Here is a 21,317-nt window from a genome sequence, read left to right as displayed (position 1 = left end):
CAATGCAGATAGCCCGGGTAGCCAATGTGCGGGAGCACTGGTTGGTCGGTCCAATTCAGTATTCCATTGTAACATCTGACAAAAATATCTAAAGACACTGGGCAGCAAACTTTGTGGAAATTAATATTTGTGTCATTCTCAAAACTTTTGACCATTGATGTGTCCCAGAGCCTTACAGTATATAGATGTGTCCCAGAGCCATACAGTATATAGATGTGTCCCAGAGCCATATAAAGGTATGTATCTGTTATACTGGTTAGGCAGCTTTAGTTGTAGAGCACAGCAGAGTCGTATCTTTGAGTCTAAACCACCATTTCTAATTTAGCTTGGTCTTGATCAGGAGTGGGTAAAATACAGTTTAAATGTGGCCTGTAGGACAGATCAGATTAAATGTGGCCTGTAGGACAGATCAGATTAAATGTGGCCTGTAGTACGGATCAGATTAAATGTGGCCTGTAGGACAGATCAGATTAAATGTGGCCTGTAGGACAGATCAGATTAAATGTGGCCGGTAGGACAGATCAGATTAAATGTGGCCTCGCTCCTAATCTCTCTCTTTAATCTCTCTTTCTCTCTCGAATCTATATGTGGCCTCTCTCTCTAATCTCTCTCCCTAATCTCTCTCTCTAATCTCTCTCTCTCTAATCTCTCTTTCTCTCTCTAATCTATCTCTCTCTCTCTAATCTCTCTCTAATCTCTCTTTAATCTCTCTCCTAATCTCTCTCTCTAATCTCTCTCCTAATCTCTCTCTCTCTCTAATCTTTCTCTCCTAATCTCTCTCTCTAATCTCTCTCTCTCCTAATCTCTCTCTCTCTAATCTCTCTCTCCTAATCTCTCTCTCTCTCTAATCTCTCTCTCCTAATCTCTCTCTCTATCTCCCCCTCTCTCTCTATCTCCCCCTCTCTCTCTCTCTATCCCCCCCTCTCTCTTACTCCTTCTAATCCCTCCCCTCTCAATTCAATTCAATTCAATTCAAGGGGCTTTATTGGAATCGGAAACATACGTTAACATTGCCAAAGCAAGTGAGGTAGATAATATACAAAAGTGAAATAAACAATAAAAATGAGCAGTAAACATTACACTCACCGAAGTTCCAAAAGAATAAAGACATTACAAATGTAATATTATATGTATATATACAGTGTTGTAACGATGTACAAATGGTTAAAGTACAAAAGGGAAAACAAATAAGCATAAATATGGGTTGTATTTACAATGGTGTTTGTTCTTCACTGGTTGACCTTTTCTTGTGGCAACAGGTCACAAATCTTGCTGCTGTGATGGCACACTGTGGTATTTCACCCAGTAGATATGGGAGTTTATCAAAATTTGTTTTCAAATTCTTTGTGGATCTGTGTAATCTGAGGGAAATATGTGTCTCTAAAACAGTCATACATTTGACAGGAGGTTAGGAAGTGCAGCTCAGTTTCCACCTCAATTTGTGGGCAGTGTGCACATAGCCTGTCTTCTCTTGAGAGCCAGGTCTGCCTACAGCGGCCTTTCTCAATAGCAAGGTTATGCTCACTGAGTTTGTGTATAGTGAATTAAGAACAAATTCTTATTTTCAATGACAGCCTAGGAACAGTGGGTTAACTGCCTGTTCAGGAGCAGAATGGCAGATTTGTACCTTGTCAGCTCGGGGGTTTGAACTTGCAACCTTCCGGTTACTAGTCCAATGCTCTAACCCCTAGGCTACCCTGCTGACCCCACCCCTCTGGCAGAACCAGGAAGTCCCTCCCCCTCCCACAAACTCTCTTCTGAGGAAACAAAACTGACCTGAGTCTCTGTCTCATCTGTCTGTGTGAGAGTGAACAACCATCCAAATGGCTCAACAAGGAGTTCTGCTGGACCAGGACCAGTTCTGTTGTTCTGTCTGTCTGGAGCTACTGAAGGAGCCGGTCACTACTGCCTGTGGACACAGTTACTGTAGAATCTGTATTGAGGACTGCTGGGATAACAATGTTCTGAGAGGGGTCTATAGCTGTCCTCAGTGCAGAGAGACCTTCACTCCAAGGCCTACTCTAAGGAAAAATAACATGTTGGCTGAGGTGGTGGAGGAACTGAAGAAGACAGGACTCCAGGCTGCTCCCTCTCCTGATCTGTGTTATGCTGGACCTGGAGATGTGGCGTGTGATGTCTGCACTGGGACCAGAAAACAGAAAGCCCTCATGTCCTGTCTGGCGTGTCTGGCCTCTTACTGTGAGACTCACCTCCATCCTCACTATGAATCTCCTACTTTCATGAAGCACAAGCTGGTCAAAGCCACCGCACAACTACAGGAGAAGATCTGCTCTCATCATGACAAACTGCTGGAGGTTTTCTGTCGTACCGATCAGCAGTGTATCTGTTATCAGTGTGTGATGGATGAACATAAAGGCCATGATACAGTGTCAGCTGCAGCAGAGAGGACTGAGAAACAGGTAAGACCAGAACAATTTGTTTGATGACTGTCTGATAAACAAATAATTAAAGATACAGTAGGAACTAAGACTGTTTGAATATGAGATCATTCAAATGAAATTGATCCACGGAAGAACAAATATGAACACAACCTTGAGTATATTGCCATGTTAACCCAGACTCTCCAAATGTATCACCATTGTCTAAAGTCAAACACTGTTATCATTCTGAATGGCCTTTAATGAGTCTAAAGTTCAGTCTCAACTCCTTGATACATTTACACCGACTGTTAAAACTATAATCATTCAAATAGCAACAAATCAACATTATAATGTAAAGGGTCCATCAAGATTGTAGACCTTTCTCTCTATGGGCCCTATGTCACATGACTATACTATTGATCTACAGAACAAATACAACTTGATAGTGTTGTGGAAAGTCAGTACTGAGAGAGACTCGGTCATTTCTTCAAACTACCATCTTTATTTAATATCGCTGAATTATTGTCTTGACTGTCGGACCGAGTGCTTGAATCATTCAGGGAATACCGGGTCTTTATATACCAAACCTAAAACTGCATCAACCATGGCTGCCCCCCATGCAGATTGGGCACTATAACCCAACCTGTGTCCATACTGATGTTTATCTGCATGGGGGGGTTATTCTACTCCTTCAGGATAAGTTTCCCAGATGAAAGGATTCTATTGTTTCAGGTTCTCTCTATCTCGAGTCATTCACACAATCTTATCTATAGAATACAGGCTCAGTCAGACCGGAGACATTTGTCTCACATGCATTTAATCACCAAGACATTAATCAATTGTCAGCTTCAAGCGATCTCTATTAAAACCCATGTCCCCTACACCCAGACTATATCTAGTAAAACCTAGACTAGCTGCAGGAAGATAGAGTGGACACAATTAAACTCAGCCTTAGCTTAGATAATTATATAATTGTTTACTATTAATATCAAATAAATCAGATAAGTATGTAAGTTTTCTATCACAATTCCTCTCTATGGGCCCTATGTCACATTACTATACTATTGATCTACTGGACTACTACAGCTTCATAGCTCATTGAAGAGTGATTCTCCACAGAGGCAGCTGAGGATGAGTCAGCAGAAGGTCCAGCAGAGATTCCAGGAGAGAGAGAAGGAGCTGAAGGAGCTCCAACAGGCTGTGGAGTCTCTCAAGGTGAGTATTGTTGACCAGAGGAGACACACCAGTTCACTTCTCTCTTCCAGTCAGAGTGAGAGGAGAGGGGCCCCTCTCCAATGCCACTGACACCACTGTTGGGAGCAGGCTGTCTGGACCCCTTTCAGACAATAGACTGCTTAATGTAACCAATGGGATGTGAACCTAGGTCTACTGCGGGAGAGACCAACATCTTGACCTTTACACCTAGAAGACAGTCCCCATTGGGCCGACACTGATTTTGAAGTCGCAAGCGGGCCTACCTCATCACATAACCATGACTGACTTGTGTCCCCTATACATTAACATGGAGCTCTCTTTCTCTCTCTCTCTCTCTCTCTCTCTCTCTCTCTCTCTCTCTCTCTCTCTCTCTCTCTCTCTCTCTCTCTCTCTCTCTCTCTCTCTCTCTCTCTCTCTCTCTCTCTCTCTCTCTCTCTCTCTCTCTCTCTCTCTCTCTCTCTCTCTCTCTCTGTCAAATGGGTTATATTGGCATGGGAAACAGATGTTTACATTGGTCAGGATATGTTTCTTGCTTTGGTCTTGGGAACAGGACACCATTGAAAGGAGTGATTTCTGGGGTAGCGTTAAGTGTGGAGGTGGAGCAATTGAAGTTGAAGACTCCTGGTGTTTGTGATGACCACCGTTTGGTACGACGCAGACCCGGTGGTGAGCGTGGTGAAACAGAGGAGTCACTGTCAGTCCTTTTAAGTTTTGAGTCTTTACCTGACATGTTAGGATATATCAGTTATCCTGTTAGAGTCTTTGTGTTGAATCCACTGAGCTGTTTCAGGTGCAACGTTTATGGTCATGTTGCAGCAGTTTGTAGGAGGGAGATTCCAAGATGTGGGAAGTGTGCAGGAGGTCATGGGAAAGAGGATTGTGTAGTGTCAGTGGATAAAGTTGTGTGTCAACTGTAGGGGTGTCCATGTTGCTGGGGATCAGAAGTGCCCGGTGAGAGAGAGGCAGGTTGAGGTGGATAGAGTCAGAGTTGTGCAGAAGGTGTCGTATGCTGAGGCAGTGAAGAAAGTAGAGGAGGATGGGTCAAGGGTGAGGGATCCTGAGAGGATCCCTGTGAGTAGTAGATCTGTGCAGCACAGAGGGATAGGACAACGAGTGATATATGCTTCAGTAAGGTTGGCTTCTTAGCGTTCATAGCAATGGTTATCAACTGTACCACAGAGATGGAACGTAAATCACAGAAAATAGATGTTGTGGTGGCAGCTGCAGAGAAGTATTTGGTCATACTAGATTTGATTTCAGAAGAGTTACAGGGTGTGTTGAGTGGTGGTGTCCCATCCTCCCAGGTCATTGGCATGGTGCAGGAGCAGATTGGGTCAAAGTAGTTGAATGGGGCAGTGGGTTTTTAATAAATTTTTACTGAGTGTAGGGTTAGTTGGAAGAGTGGTTTTTTATTGTTATTTTTTATTCAATTGAATGTTCCTTTTCCCATGTTGTATCACGAAGTTAAGTAGATTGATATGATAGTTTATATTATAGTTTGATATTACAGAGGTAATGCAACATGTGGGTTTCCAACCGCCGGTAAACTCCAAAGAAGAAGAAACATTATATTATGTCTATGTACAGTGTTGTAATGATGTCTCTCTCTCTCTGTCTCATTCCATCACTTCCGTGGTAGTGGGTTGTGTGGGTCTCTGATCATGAATGGTGTGCTGACAGGCAATTGTTGATCTCCAAACAGTACCTGACAATAAACACACACAAAAGTCTAGACAGGTATAACCTCCTGGTTTTTGGCATTGCATCATCAACAGCCATTTGGCAAAGTGGCTCCTCTCCCAAATGTCATACAGAGGGAGGGTGCTGATCATCAACAACTTGGCAGAATCCTCCCTCCCGAGCAAGTTAGTGAATTATTTTCTGGTCGGGGGTGGGGGAGAGTTGGCACAGCATTCGGGACTGACGTCTCTTAGGCTGCTGGAGAAAGTCATGGAGGAGGTCCAGGAGGCTCTGCTTGACCCTGTGAGGAGGGGGCTGGAGCAGCCTGAGGAGGGGCCACCACCGTTTACACCACTGCAAGTGAGAGCAGAGACTGGGGACTGGCAGGAGAGTCCAAAGGACACTCTGAGCCTGGGGAGTTTTCAGAGGTAAAGTAAGGTGTTGTACACCCTCATTGTCAAGGTTAGACACATCAGGAGCTTAGCGAGAGTGAAGGGGCATCAGTGGCAGGGGATTGTGGGGGCTGAAAGCATGGCAGGGTATAGGTGGAGGGTGCTCTATCAGCTCCCAGTGCTGGAAAGGTCAGGGGTCATCCAGTGGAAGGTATTACATGGAGCCCTTGACTCCAATAGCTGGTTGGCTCGGGTTGACATGGGAGTTGGGGAGGGGTGTCTTCTGCAATGACAGACTGTTCATCATGTTTTTCTGTGTTGCCAGGGTAATCTCATTACTGTTGACGCCTTAGGGTTGAAATGGAGTTTTACAAAACGATCAACGGTGTGGAGATGTTTCAGGAGGTATGGGAGCTCAGGGGGCTGTCTGTACGGCTGGAGAGGAGGGGTTGGATGTACGGTTGGAATGTGGTGCTGGATGGTGTATTGTACTGTGGTATCGGGTACTGTATAATGCGATTGTGTGGAGGTTGTGGTGGCACGCAATGTGTTTTTAGGGGGTGTGTGTCAGTGTAATGAGGATGGCTCATTAAATTAAGACAAGTCCATCTCTCTCTCAACAGCGCTCTGCAGTGAAGGGCAGTGATAAGATATTTGCTGAGATGAGCCGCTCCGTTGAGAGAAGGAGCTCTGAGGTGAAGGAGCTGATCAGAGCCCAAGTGAAGTCTCAAGTGAGACAAGCTGAAGGACTCCTGGAGCAACTGAAGCAGGAGATAGCTGAGCTGAGGAAGAGAAGCACTGAGCTGGAGCAGCTCTCACACACAGAGGATCACATCACTTTCCTCCAGGTAACTCAACAGTCTTGTTACATGTGATATTAAATTAACTTAATGTGAAACTATTCGTCTCAATCATTTGGTTCTGTTCTCTCTCTGTCTCTCTGTCGCTCCCTCTCTCTGTCTGTCTCCCTCTCTCTGTCTCTCTGTCTGTCTCTCTGTCTGTCTCCCTCTCTCTGTCGCTCTCTCTGTCCCTCGCTCTCTGTCACCCTCTCGCTCTCTGTCCCCCTCTGTCCCCCGTCCCTCTTTGTCTCTGTCCCCCACTCTCTCTGTCCCTCTCTCGCTCTCTCTGTGTCCCTCTGTCTCTGTCCCCCCCTCTCTCTCTCTCTCTCCAGAGTTATCAGTCTCTCTCCAGTATCAGTGTATCTTCAGACTTACCCAGCATCGTTGTCCGTCCTCTTCAGTACTTTGGAGACGTGAGTAAGACTGTGTCTGAACTGAGAGAGAAACTAGAAGACTTCCTTAAAGGAGAATGGAACAAGATCTCCACTACAGGTGTGTTGAAAATAATAAGAACATCAACTTTAGACCATTGAAAGTTCCCTACTAGTCATATACATGTGGAATATGGTATGATGATAACATTCCCTCTCTCTGTCAATGTGTTTGTGTGTCTGTAGTGAATATAGTGGAGGTTGTACTGCCTCCAGAGCCCAAGACCAGAGAACAGTTGTTACAATGTGAGTCTCTTTATTGTGAAGTAACTAACAGTCTCTTTTTACTGACACTCCTAACAATCTCTCTAGAAATATATAGCAATAGTAGATCTAATCAAAGACTAGGTATCTATTTGACTCCTCATATTTCTCTGATTTGATCTCTGCTGTGCTCTAATCAAAGACAGGGTAGATACAGTATCTGACTTAACTTATTGTTCTAACTCCCCTCATTGGTCTCTGCTCTTCTCCCAGATTCCTGTCAGCTCACACTGGACCCAAACACAGCAGGCACACGTCTCTCTCTGTCTGAAGGGAACAGAAATGTGTCCCAAACACGCCAAGACCAACCATATCCTGGCCATCCAGACAGATTCACAAACAACTACCAGGTTCTGTGTAGAGAGGGTCTGTCTGGACGCTGTTACTGGGAGGTGGAGTGGAGTGGGGTGTATGTTATTACAACAGTCTCATATAAAGACATCAGCAGAACAGAGAGAGGTAATGCATTCGGAATCAATGACAAGTCCTGGAGTTTACAGTGCTCTAGTGATGGTTATTATTTCAGACACAATAATGTTGAGACTAAAGCATCAGGCCCTCAGTCCTCCAGAGTAGGAGTGTACCTGGATCACAAGGCAGGTACTCTGTCCTTCTACAATGTCTCTGACACAATGACCCTCCTCTACAGAGTCCAGACCACATTCACTCAGCCCCTCTATCCTGGGTTTTGGCTCTCTGGTACTGCTGAGCTGGTTGAACTGTAGTAGGGTCCACACTAGTCATGCTAGTCATGAACTGTAGTAGGGTCCACATAGATACTAGTCATGCTGGTGTAGTCTATAGCTGAGCTGGTTGAACTAGGGTCCACATAGATACCAGTCATGCTGGTGTAGGTGAGCCTGTAGTAGGGTCCATAGATACTAGTCATGCTGGTGTAGTCTATAGCTGAGCTGGTTGAACTGATACTAGTCAGGGTCCAGCTGGTTAAATAGATACATAGATACCAGTCATGCTGGTGTAGTCTATAGCTGAGCTGGTTAAACTGTAGTAGGGTCCATATAGATACTAGTCATGCTGGTGTAGTCTATAGCTGAGCTGGTTAAACTGTAGTAGGGTCCACATAGATACTAGTCATGCTGGTGGTGATGGTCCACAGATGTGATGATTCATTCTGCTCTGTTTTTCTTTACAAAATATTTTTTTGACTGTTTTGATCTTCAGATTTCATGCATTAAAATAATTTGTTTTCATATTTAATAAAATGCAATGTTTTAATGTTGTACATTTCCATGAATCATGATGTGTGGTGTTGATATATTATATTGGTATATTGGTTGGCATTCAGAACCATTGATATGTTTTCTCAATTGGTTCTCTGTCTCGATGTAATTCTCCTCAGTGGCATTGAACAGGTAGAATCACTAACTATATGGACTGGTTTCCTGGACATGAACAGATAGTAACTCAACTATATGGACTGGTTTCCCAGACACAGATTAATCCTAGTCCTGGACTAAAAAGTATGTTCAATGTAGATGTCCAGGAAACCGGCCTTAAATTTGTCATCTTTCATCCTCCCATACTGCTCAGTCAAGCAACATTAATCCTGTCCAGCAGGTGGAGGTATTGACCAAACAATAAAACCAGCAGATATCTTGACTTGCCACTCAGTATATCAGTAATGTTCAGAATAGTACTTTAATGTCATTGGAGATTGATGGTCTTTTTGATCCACTATCCAGAGTCAGAAACAGATTAAGTTAGGTCTGCTACTGTTCAGTGATTAAATATGATTTATGAAATAAAATATACAACACAAACTTCATATTGTAATAGTTTTCCTTTGTTATTTATTCCAAGGTGTGTCTTTAACTTGTAAATGGATTGTGTGGAGGTGAGCTAGTGGTGTGGCTGATAGAATAGAATGAAATGGGAGGGGAAATGGGCAGACATATCAGACAGACGAGGGAGAGAAAGATTTTCATACATGAGTTAGTGTCTCTGTTCCAAATAGCTCCCTATTCCCTGCGTAGTGCACTAGGCTTCTTTAGACCAGATCTAAAGTAGTATTCTAGATGTTAGATGGTTTCTCCCTGTCATTACAACATGACAATATGGTAATGACTTTAGTGGTTTCCTCCTCTTTGTTTTTATTGTTAGTTTGTTATGTGTGTTGTCAGGTTGTTCCTCTGTGTTCCTCATTGAAAATCCATTAACAATGAATCACTAACTAATGATATTCCAGTTGTGTTTAGACAACTTCATGTCTGACGTCCCCCAGTTCTGTTCAGATCCATTGAACTGGATCACATTCTAAATGGTGACTTGTATTGATCGTCTATACTGGACCTAACTGTGGTTAACCAGACTGGAGGGGTTCTGATCACATATACCCTCATCTCCACAACTTTACCTGATGTTCTCTCTCTGTGTGTGTCTCTCTCTCTCTCTCTCTCTCTCTCTCTCTCTCTCTCTCTCTCTCTCTCTCTCTCTCTCTCTATAGAAAGCAGACACCCTCAATATGGTTTAATTCCTGTAGAACTTGTCCACTCCCCTTCATGGACTATAAAGGAAATGACTGGTATATGTAAACTCCCTCTACCCCATGCCAACACCAACCCAATGCTTTAACATTTGTGAGGAGTAGTGAAGGAATGCTACACTTCAGGAGGAAGGAGAGATTATTGGGATTTCCCCATGGAGTGATGATAGAGGGATGTGAAAGAGGAGAGAGGTAATGGTTGGACTCCCCCATGGAGTGATGATAGAGGGATGTGAAAGAGGAGAGAGGTAAATGGTTGTACTCCCCCATGGAGTGATGATAGGGGGATGTGAAAGAGGAGAGAGGTAATGGTTGTACTCCCCCAGGGAGTGATGATAGAGGGATGTGAATGAGAGGTAATGGTTGTACTGGACTTATTGATTCCCTCATTAATGACATTCTTTTTCAACATAATTTCACAAGACAAAATAATTAATGTTAGATAATGCTCACTTCCATAACAGTCATTGAAGTGTTGGATGAGACAGGACCCTGCCTTCACCGGGGGATATTTGTTGGACAGATCACAACAGGTGACGAGGGCCTCATCCTCCAGCTGCACAACGAAAGCCAGGGAATACAAACTTAATCAAGCACCGCTTATTAAGTATTCAACATTATGATAAACAGTATTTAAACTCAGGTCTGTTTTCACATACAGTTTAGTTTATTTGTTATTCCCCAGAATCAACCTTACACAGTTCAAATGTTTCAGTGTAAATCTTGTTTGCATGAATCTAATACAGTATTATCATTCAGACAGCACATGAAACCTCAATTGATCTTTTAATTGTGGCCCAAATGTTCCCGTTCATTCAGGCAATTTACTGCCTTTAAGTCTCACTTCTACAGAGACCACAAGACATATCAAAGATCTGTGAAAAGTGCTCCATTTCAATCAGCAGACAAAATGTTTATTTGCCCAATAGATTTTTGACTGAAGGATGGTTTGCTAGAGGGCAGAGAAATGAGTTATCCTTTTATGGGATGTGAAAAAACATATGCTGTTAAATGTACATTTGCGTCTCATTTATCCAGAACACAAAAACAGCTCCATCAAACATGCTTATGAGACAGTGTTGGAAACACAAAGTGAAAATGTTCCTGAGGCCCCTGGTGTTTCTACAGACAACTACTTTTCCCAGGACTTGGAGGCAGGCGGCCCCTTATATAATTGACAGCTTAGGATAGAAAACACTCTAAAGTTTCCAAAACTGTAAAGATATTGTCTGTGAGTATAACAGAACTGATATTGCAGGCGAAAGCCTGAGAAAAATCCAATCCGGAAGTGCCTCATGTTTTGAAAGCTTTGCGTTCCAATGCGTCCCTATTGAGCAGTGAAGGGGCTATCAACCAGATTACTCTTTCTCCGTATTCCCCAATGTGTCTACAGCATTGTGACGTAGTTTTACGCATTTATGTTGAAGAATACCCATAAGCGGCTACATTGTGCAACTGGTCACCTGATGGCTCCCAGAGTGATTCTCGCGTAAAATACAGAGGTAGCCATTACTCCAATCGGTCCTACTGAAAAACCAATTGTCCCGGTGGATATATTATCGAATAGATATTTGAAAAACACCTTGAGGATTGATTATAAACAACGTTTGCCATGTTTCTATCGATATTATGGAGCTAATTTGGAATATTTCTCGGCATTTTCGTGACTGCAATTTCCGGGCGATTTCTCAGCCAAACGTGAAGAACAAACGGAGCAATTTCGCCTACAAAAATAATATTTTTGGAAAAAAGGAACATTGGCTATCTAACTGGGAGTCTCGTGAGTGAAAACATCCGAAGCTCATCAAAGGTAAACAATTTAATTTAATTGCTTTTCTGATTTCCGTGACCAAGTTACCTGCTGCTAGCTGGACAAAATGCTATGCTAGGCTATCGATAAACTTACACAAATGCTTGTCTAGCTTTGGCTGTAAAGCATATTTTGAAAATCTGAGATGACAGGGTGCTTAACAAAAGGCTAAGCTGTGTCTCAATATATTTCACTTGTGATTTTCATGAATAGGAATATTTTTAGGAATATTTATGTCCGTTGCGTTATGCAAATTAGTGTCAGTCGATGATTACGCTCCCTCATGCGGGATGGGGAGTCACTAGAGGTTTTAAGAGATGTGAAGGAGTAGAGGATGGTGTTTAGCAGATGGATGAGTTGGTAAGAGATGTGAAGGAGTAGAGGATGGTCTTTAGCAGATGGATGAGTTGGTAAGAGATGTGAAGGAGTAGAGGACGGTGTTTTAGCAGATGGATGAGTTGGTAAGAGATGTGAAGGAGTAGAGGATGGTGTTTTAGCAGATGGATGAATTGGTAAGAGATGTGAAGGAGTAGAGGATGGTGTTTAGCAGATGGATGAATTGGTAAGAGATGTGAAGGAGTAGAGGATGGTGTTTTAGCAGATGGATGAGTTGGTAAGAGATGTGAAGGAGTAGAGGATGGTGTTATAGCAGATGGATGAGTTGGTAAGAGATGTGAAGGAGTAGAGGACGGTGTTTTAGCAGATGGATGAGTTGGTAAGAGATGTGAAGGAGTAGAGGATGGTGTTTAGCAGATGGATGAATTGGTAAGAGATGTGAAGGAGTAGAGGATGGTGTTTTAGCAGATGGATGAGTTGGTAAGAGATGTGAAGGAGTAGAGGATGGTGTTATAGCAGATGAGTTGTGAGAGGTGCTTGATGTGCCATAGCTGGAGATCATCTGGGATCTCACAGTATCAGGGGCTTTGTGGAACATTTCAGCCGGAGTACATATTTTTGTCGATATTGTTCACGTTGACAGAGTAACATTTGAGTCTAGGACAAGCAAGGAGTGACACAGCTGGTGCCATCAAGGATACATTAACATTTGAGCCATCATGCACTTCCCCTTCACAGTCATCCTCCACATCCAGCCCTTCCCCTTCACAGCCATCCTCTACATCCAGCCCTTCCCCTTCACAGCCATCCTCTACATCCAGCCCTTCCCCTTCACAGTCATCCTCCACATCCAGCCCTTCCCCTTCACAGCCATCCTCTACATCCAGCCCTTCCCCTTCACAGTCATCCTCCACATCCAGCCCTTCCCCTTCACAGCCATCCTCTACATCCAGCCCTTCCCCTTCACAGCCATCCTCCACATCCAGCCCTTCCCCTTCACAGCCATCCTCCACATCCAGCCCTTCCCCTTCACTGTCATCCAACACAACCCTGTCATCAACCAGTACTGTAGACCTGGACATCTGACCGGAGAACTTCACTGTTCCTTGGGGCAAAATATCCATGAACCTGAGATCAGCCATCACCAGAGGCACACGGCCAACCCCAGGACAACCAATATAGATGGTGAGAATTACAGTAGATGCAATGAGAATTATTGAGCCTAATCCGACAAGAGCAGATTGCCGTACAACATCCAAGAGGATGGTACAACAGTACCCGAAAAGCTTCACTGATACAATGAAAGATGGCACTACAATTGGGAGTGGCAATGGATCCCTCTTAAATCAGATGAAAACAGGCGTTGAGCATAAGAATGGTGATAATCCTCTGGTACGGCTAAGAAAGAGAAAAAAAAAAACACTCTCAGGCTCATCGACTGTAGTCAGTGCAAGAGGGCCAACTGACAAACATGGCTGTGTAAGATGGCAGCCTGACTTTCCCACAGAAGAAACTTTGGAGGCAAAGCGTAAGAAATTGGAGCAGCTTTATTCCAGAGAAGGGCCGGCCGGAGGTGACAGAGGACAACTCTTGCAGCTCATGCAAGCAACGTTTTACTTACAGGGCAGTGCCATCAACACTAGCCCAGGCACCTAAGATAACTGAGCTGAGGAGTAAGTGTCAATACCTTTTCACACAGAAGGAACTCTACAACCACTTCAAGTTACTGACAGATGTCTCAATTATCATACAGTACTTCATCCAGAAACCAACAAATTAAGAGGTTGGGCACATCCTGTCAAGGTTTGAAAAGGGTGGAGCGACTGCAGTTGGCCCTTGTGTTGTCCTCCTGCTGACAGCCCATTTCAAAGACAGGACGGATGTACTCCTTCTACAGGCCGATGGGAGTTTTACATTCATCTGTATCTCTGCATTTCTATGTATTTCTTTGTATTGTATCTATGTATGTATTGTATCTATGTATGTATTCAAGGTATTCTATCTATGTATGTATTTCTATGTATGTATTCTATCTATGTATGTATTTCTATGTATGTATTCTATCTATGTATGTATTGTATCTATGTATGTATTCAAGGTATTCTATCTATGTATGTATTTCTATGTATGTATTCTATCTATGTATGTATTCTATCTATGTATGTATTTCTATGTATGTATTCTATCTATGTATGTATTGTATCTATGTATGTATTGTATCTATGTATGTATTCTAGGTATTCTATCTATGTATGTATTTCTATGTATGTATTCTATCTATGTATGTGTATCTATGTATTGTATCTATGTATGTATTTCTATGTATTGTATCTATGTATGAACATATTATTTGTATTGCATTTACTTGTTTTGGTAATGCAAATGTTTTAGAAGTTTACAGTAGTATTGGCATATTTTACCTGTAAATGTAATATGTTACTGTAAAGTCACATACAACCGAACTGTAGTTTTACAGCAAAAATACTGTAAAATAAAGTACAATAAGTTAACGGCAATTTGAGTTGCCAAGTAAATCCTGTTAATTTCGTAGATAAGTAATTACTGTAAAATATAAGCACAATAATATATTGTAATCAGAAAGGTGTACAGGTACTCTAAAAATACAGGAAACACTAACTGTTAAGTGTTTTTGGTTTATGTTCATTTCATTATGCTATAAATTGTTATTTTACGGTTGTTAGTGATAAAATGAACTAGAACATATTATATTTTTGTAATTCTAAGTAATTACTACTTTAGTAATACACTTTATTCAGTACTGCTGCAGTTGCTAAATAATTCCAATAGATGGCAGCATAAGACAGTTAAGATTAGTTTAGGTCAAGTACAAGAAGCCAACTAAACAAGCCCTGACAAAAGCTTGTTAAGTCAGCGGCAGCGATCACTCTGCCTTCTCCCACAAGAGAGGGGCATGTTGAGGTACATTTACTGAACGCGAGGGTTTGCATGATGTCATTTATTGGCGGGCTGGAAGATGCATCGTCTTTCTATTCCGAGGCTGTTTACTCCCAATATGACATATTAACATCAGGCTATAATGCATGTTTACTAGGGTTGTGGTTAACACATCTGACTAGTGATTATTTGACCAGGGTTCAATACCTGCTATCGTTAATGTTGTTTTGATCTCCAAAAAGCAACACAGGACTAATACGAGATATAAAGCTAACTGTAAAGTAATGAGTGACCATATAGTCTTTGGTTGCATGCTATTTTATGTCAATCATATTACTACTTGTAGCCTATAACTGATGCTTCATGGTCTTATGGTGCCATCTATTGGATATATTTAACAATTAAAAGTTATTAATTCACGTAAAGACATCAGTGAGGCAGCTGAGAAATAAGGTGTATTTTTCTTATTCATTCCAGAGATCAGTCTCAAACCTGCCCAACGCCAATTGCAGCCATTTAGAAACAACATATCATCAAAAAGGTTTTTTATTAATAAAACAAATGTCTCCTGGCTGTTTAAATGGGCCACGTCTTGAAAAAGAGAACAGGGACATGCGTTTTGTTTCGGTTTTGCATCTTTTTATAAAAATGTAAAAAAGGATAACCATGATGAAAAAAATTTAACGTTTGATGGCAATGCGCCAACCATCACTATCACTGTGTCACTACAACGTGTACCCAGGTGGACAGTGAGCTTCCTCAACAAGTAGCTGTTACCTAGTTAATAATACGTTACCTGAGGTGAACCTACAAGGTTAACGAGGGCTGGTCTCATTGATAACAACAGTGAAGCTGACATTGTGACACAGAACAATGGACTGGGAATAGAACTTTCAGAAGGTGAGTTGGTGTCACAGTGTTCAATACAACTAATAGGAGCTGGCAGGGTGAAACATCACCTAAAATAAGACCTGTTTATTCAATACAACTAATAGGAGCTGGCAGGGTGAAACATCACCTAAAATAAGACCTGTTTATTCAGTACAACTAATAGGAGCTGGCAGGGTGAAACTTCACCTAAAATAAGACCTGTTGATTCAATACAACTAATATTAGCTGGCAAGGTGAAACATCTCCTAAAATAAGGCCTGTTTTTCAATACAACTAATAGGAGCTGGCAGGGTGAAACATGACCTAAAATAAGGCCTGTTTTTCGCGATTACGACAAACAGCTGAGACATATGGTAATATTATATAACTGGGCTGCTTGGCGGATGCAATGAACTAGTTTTATCAGTAAATGTTAAAAATGTAGTGTCCATCCTAGTCATTGCCCCCGCTGCTGGCTGGTAGCGCTTGCCTGCCCTCGATCCCCACACTATCTTTGTTAAAATGAACCTTTTAGGGATATGGGGCAGCATTTTCACTTTGGATGAATTGCGTGCCCATAGTGAACTGCCTCCTACTCTGTCACAGATGCTAATATATGCATATTATTATTACTATTGGATAGAAGACACTCTGAAGTTTCTAAAACTGCTTGAATTATGTCTGTGAGTATAACAGAACTCATAGGACAGGCAAACTTCCAAACAGGAAGTGGAAATTCTGGGGCTGGTTGATTATCAACTCATTGCCTATTCACATCCAAATAAGATATGGATCTGTTCACACTTCCTACACCTTCCACTAGATGTCAACAGTCAGTAGAACGTGGAATGAAGCCTCTAGTGTGATGTGGGACCAGATGGCAGCTATTTGAGTCACTGGTCTAGCAGAATGCCAGTTCCTGGTTACACAGAGCAGTCATTATATCGCCTGCGTTCCATTACTCTGTAGACAAAAACAAATGCTCCGTTTGGAATGTTATTGGATATATATGATAATAACATCCTGAAGATTGATTCTCTACTTAGTTTGACCAGTTTATTCAACCTGGAATATAACTTTTTGAAGTTTTTGTCCGAGTTCGCCTGGACCAGCGCAAAAGTAGCTAATTGGACACTAGTAATGGACATTATGGAACAAAACAACGATTTATTGCGGAATTCGGATTCCTTGCACTGCATTCTGATCAAAGATCATCAAAGGTAAGGGAATATTTATGATGTAATTTCGTATTTCTGTTGACTCCAACATGGCAGAGAAATATATTTACGTCTGAGCGCTGTCTCAGATTATTGCATGGTATGCTTTTTTCGTAACGTTTAAAAAAATTCTGACTCAGCGGTTGCATTAAGAACCAGTGTATCTTTAATTATATGTAAAACATGTATCTTTCGTTAAATTTTATGAGTATTTCTGTTATCTGGCGTAGCTCTCTGTAATTACTCCGGATATTTTGGAGGCATTTCTGAACATGGCGCCAATGTAAACCGAGATTTGTGGATATAAATATGCATATTATAAAACAACAAATAAATGTATTGTGTAACATGATGTCATATGAGTGTCATCTGATGAAGATTATCAAAGGTTAGTGATTCATTTTATCTCTAATTCTGGTTTTGGATCTTTGGCTGGGAAAAATGTCTGTGTTTTTGGGATTTGGTGGTGATCTAACATAAATATATGTAAATATATGTTGTGTTTTCGCTGTAAAACATTTTAAAAATCGGACACGATGGGTAGATTAACAAGATGTTTATCTTTCATTTGCTGTTTTGGACTTGTTAATGTGTGAAAGTTAAATATTTCTAAAAAATATTTTTGAATATCCCGCGCTGCCTTTTCAGCGGAATGTTGGGGGGGGTGCGAAGTTAAGAAACAAACACTTGTCTACGAAAAGAGACACCTAGCCGAGAGCAAATGAAATGAAAACCACTTGTAAAGTTACCAAAACGAACCAACTCTAAACGGAGGCAGATTAGACACCACTACTCTTGTCGAAATCGGGCACCAACACACCCCTCACAAAAATGATACAAAAATGATACTGGTAACTAGTCAAGTAACAAGACTCACCTTTTTCATCAACAAAAACCTCCTTGTTCATTCTGGATACAGAGTGTATATGTTCTGCTCCCACCTGTTCGCCGACCATGATCAGAAATTCCTCCACACCATTCTCCAGAATGCACCTGATGCAAGAGCGTTTCTTCTTCACTCGGTTGAAGCCATCACGCCGCACAAACAAACAACCCTACTCCCCCCTCAACTCTAACCGATAAAGAGTGGAAACCAATAAATAAACCCTCAAGAAGAGAAAATAAAATTGGAAAATACTCTAAAAGAAAAAAGAATAGTAACCCTCCTCAGGAACCACAAAAACCTCACACGACCAACTACTTCTTCTATGATATAATAGCGGTCCGCAAATCAACGTTAAAGGTGCATGGCGCCACCTACTGTGCTGGAGTGTGTTCAATCACGGTTTACAACATTTATAAATCCTCCTACTAAACTCAGTACTTCTGAGAAAATAAAAAAAGAGCCCTACTAACTTCTAATAGACCCTCCCCCATCCCCTAAATCCTTTCCAAACCCCCCCAACCCCATCCAACCTCAATTACCCTACACTTCAACCTTTCCCTCTCTTCAACATCCTTACAACAATATAACAACACAAGCTCCACCGTTTCATTGACAATACCCTCCAGACACAAACCATTCACATGCAGCCAACCAGATGTAAGGACCAGTTCAATGTACAACGTCCTAAACACAATCAAGTAAACACCACCTCTTCCTTCATAATCTGACCTTTGAATCTTGGTCCACCAACCTTTCTTTGGAGGGCATATAAATGCCGTCCCTTGTGCTCAGAGCCCCATCTCTTCTGCCACACATCTATCAAACTGTCTCTGAGCTTACATTTGGCCTCACCTTCTACCTAGTGGAACATTAATATCAATGATATCTTGTTTCAAAGCTCTTTTAGCTAACTGGTGTACAATTTAATTCCCTTCCACACCTGAATGTGCTGGGACCCAACAGAATCTCACTACTACACCCATTCTCTCAATTCTCCATAATAACATTGCTACCTCCAATAGAAGGTCACTCCTATTAGATTTACCAGATGATAAACTATTCAAATACAGAGAATCTGAGCATACTATATTCCTAAAAGGCTGTACGTCCTCCACCCACTGGAGGGCAACTATTATCACCAACAGTTCAACTGAGTATACTGACAGTTCATCTGTTAGTCTTCTACATATCTGCACATCAAATTCAGGAAGGTAAACGTCTGCTCCTGTGCTCCACTATCTGGGTCCTTGGATCCATCTGTGAAAAGTGGTAAAAAAGCATAACTTCTACCAATGTAATTGTCAACCAGTTTCCCTTTATCACTGACTTCTGACCAATCTGTCCTTTTCTCTACCAAGGTTAGATCAACAACAGGATCTGGGAGTAACCATGGAGGAACATCCCCTATCACCACAGAAGGGCCAACCTCCAACTCCCTCAAACCACTGTCATCAGCAAGCTTTCCAACTGTCCAACCAAAACCACTGCCTTGTCTACTAGTATATTCCCAACAGTCATCTAGAACAGTAGCAGTGGGATGCTCAACCTCACAGCCTTTCAACCCAATAAGCTAATGACAATTTATTACGTCGTATATCCAAAGGCATCTCACCTGCCTCCACTAGTAAGACACATACAGATGTTGATTTAAATGCACCAATACATATCCTTAAAGCCATATACTGGATTCTGTCCAGCTTCTGAAGACAAGTCTGTGCTGCTGTTCCATAAACTATACACCTGTAATCAACTGTTGTCCTGATCAGAGCTCTATAAATATCCATCAACGATTGTCTGTCAGCACCTCATTCATATCCAGAGACCCACACATCCAACTACCATGAAAGTTATGGAATGAGAGAGAGACATCGTTACAACACTGTACATAGACATAATATAATGTTTCTTCTTCTTTGGAGTTTAACGTTGGTTGGAATCCAATATGTTGCATTACCGCCCCCAACTGGATTATAATATAAATCCATGATACTTTGTGATACAAAATGGGAAATTATGACACACGTCCAACTAACCCTACAGTCATTAAAACCCACTACCCCATTCCACTACTTTGTCCCTATCTGCTCCTGCACCATGACAACTAACCCTACAATCATTAAAAACCCACTACCCCATTCCACTACTTTGACCCTGTCTGCTCCTGCACCATGACAACTACCCCTACAGTCATTAAAACCCACTACCCCATTCCACTACTTTGACCCTGTCTGCTCCTGCACCATGACAACTAACTCTACAGTCATTAAAAACCCACTACCCCATGCCACTACTTTGACCCTGTCTGCTCCTGCACCATGACAACTAACCCTACAGTCATTAAAACCCACTACCCCATTCCACTACTTTGACCCTGTCTGCTCCTGCACCATGACAACTAACCCTACAGTCATTAAAAACCCACTACCCCATTCCACTACTTTGACCCTGTCTGCTCCTGCACCATGACAACTAACTCTACAGTCATTAAAACCCACTACCCCATGCCACTACTTTGACCCTGTCTGCTCCTGCACCATGACAACTAACCCTACAGTCATTAAAACCCACTACCCCATTCCACTACTTTGACCCTATCTGCTCCTGCACCATGACAACTAACCCTACAGTCATTAAAAACCCACTACCCCATTCCACTACTTTGACCCTATCTGCTCCTGCACCATGACAACTACCCCTACAGTCATTAAAAACCCACTACCCCATTCCACTACTTTGACCCTGTCTGCTCCTGCACCATGACAACTAACTCTACAGTCATTAAAAACCCACTACCCCATGCCACTACTTTGACCCTGTCTGCTCCTGCACCATGACAACTAACCCTACAGTCATTAAAACCCACTACCCCATTCCACTACTTTGACCCTATCTGCTCCTGCACCATGACAACTAACCCTACAGTCATTAAAAACCCACTACCCCATTCCACTACTTTGACCCTATCTGATCCTGCACCATGACAACTAACCCTACAGTCATTAAAAACCCACTACCCCATTTCACATTTTGACCCTATCTGCTCCTGCACCATGACAACTAACCCCACAGTCATTAAAAACCCACTACCCCATTCCACTACTTTGACCCTGTCTGCTCCTGCACCATGACAACTAACCCTACACTCATTAAAACCCACTACCCCATTCCACTACTTTGACCCTATCTGCTCCTGCACCATGACAACTAACCCTACAGTCATTAAAAACCCACTACCCCATTCCACTACTTTGTCCCTATCTGCTCCTGCACCATGACAACTAACCCTACACTCATTAAAAACCCACTACCCCATTCCACTACTTTGACCCTATCTGCTCCTGCACCATGACAACTAACCCTACACTCATGAAAAACCCACTACCCCATTCCACTACTTTGACCCTGTCTGCTCCTGCACCATGACAACTAACCCTACAGTCATTAAAAACCCACTACCCCATTCCACTACTTTGACCCTGTCTGCTCCTGCACCATGACAACTAACCCTACAGTCATTAAAAACCCACTACCCCATTCCACTACTTTGACCCTGTCTGCTCCTGCACCATGACAACTA

At 42.2% G+C, this 21,317-nt stretch overlaps 1 protein-coding gene across 2 annotated transcripts; it reads left to right on the top strand.

The window, feature by feature from the left end:
* Positions 1 to 1,760: 1,760 nt before the first annotated feature.
* Positions 1,761 to 8,911, top strand: LOC121847301 (E3 ubiquitin/ISG15 ligase TRIM25-like). Of its 2 annotated transcripts, XM_042327936.1 has the most exons (7): positions 1,761 to 2,420; positions 3,501 to 3,596; positions 6,840 to 6,999; positions 7,125 to 7,184; positions 7,416 to 7,915; positions 8,262 to 8,293; positions 8,792 to 8,911. In XM_042327936.1, the coding sequence occupies exons 1-6, from the start codon at positions 1,824 to 1,826 to the stop codon at positions 8,271 to 8,273; spliced, it is 1,425 nt and encodes a 474-aa protein (XP_042183870.1). In that variant the 5' UTR covers positions 1,761 to 1,823; the 3' UTR covers positions 8,274 to 8,293; positions 8,792 to 8,911. The 2 variants fall into 2 exon arrangements, with proteins under 2 accessions (XP_042183870.1, XP_042183851.1); XM_042327917.1 differs by lacking the exons at positions 8,262 to 8,293; positions 8,792 to 8,911 and adding an exon at positions 6,292 to 6,516 and having other exon boundaries at positions 3,501 to 3,605; positions 7,416 to 7,933.
* The last annotated feature ends 12,406 nt before the right edge of the window (positions 8,912 to 21,317 follow it).

Source organism: Oncorhynchus tshawytscha, linkage group LG01, assembly GCF_018296145.1.
Source record: "Oncorhynchus tshawytscha isolate Ot180627B linkage group LG01, Otsh_v2.0, whole genome shotgun sequence".
NCBI lineage: Eukaryota > Metazoa > Chordata > Actinopteri > Salmoniformes > Salmonidae > Oncorhynchus > Oncorhynchus tshawytscha.
Note: the sequence above shows the minus strand (reverse complement) of the source record. Positions and strands in the feature narration are given on the sequence as shown.

Excerpts from the sequence above, each read along its gene's own strand:
- LOC121847301 (XM_042327917.1), top strand. The coding sequence starts at position 1,824 with ATGGCTCAACAAGGAGTTCTGCTGGACCAGGACCAGTTCTGTTGTTCT. Across the intron at positions 3,606-6,291 it reads AGTCTCTCAAGGTGAGTATT|CGCTCTGCAGTGAAGGGCAG; the intron begins GTTGACCAGAGG and ends CTCTCTCAACAG. Across the intron at positions 6,517-6,839 it reads ATCACATCACTTTCCTCCAG|AGTTATCAGTCTCTCTCCAG; the intron begins GTAACTCAACAG and ends CTCTCTCTCCAG.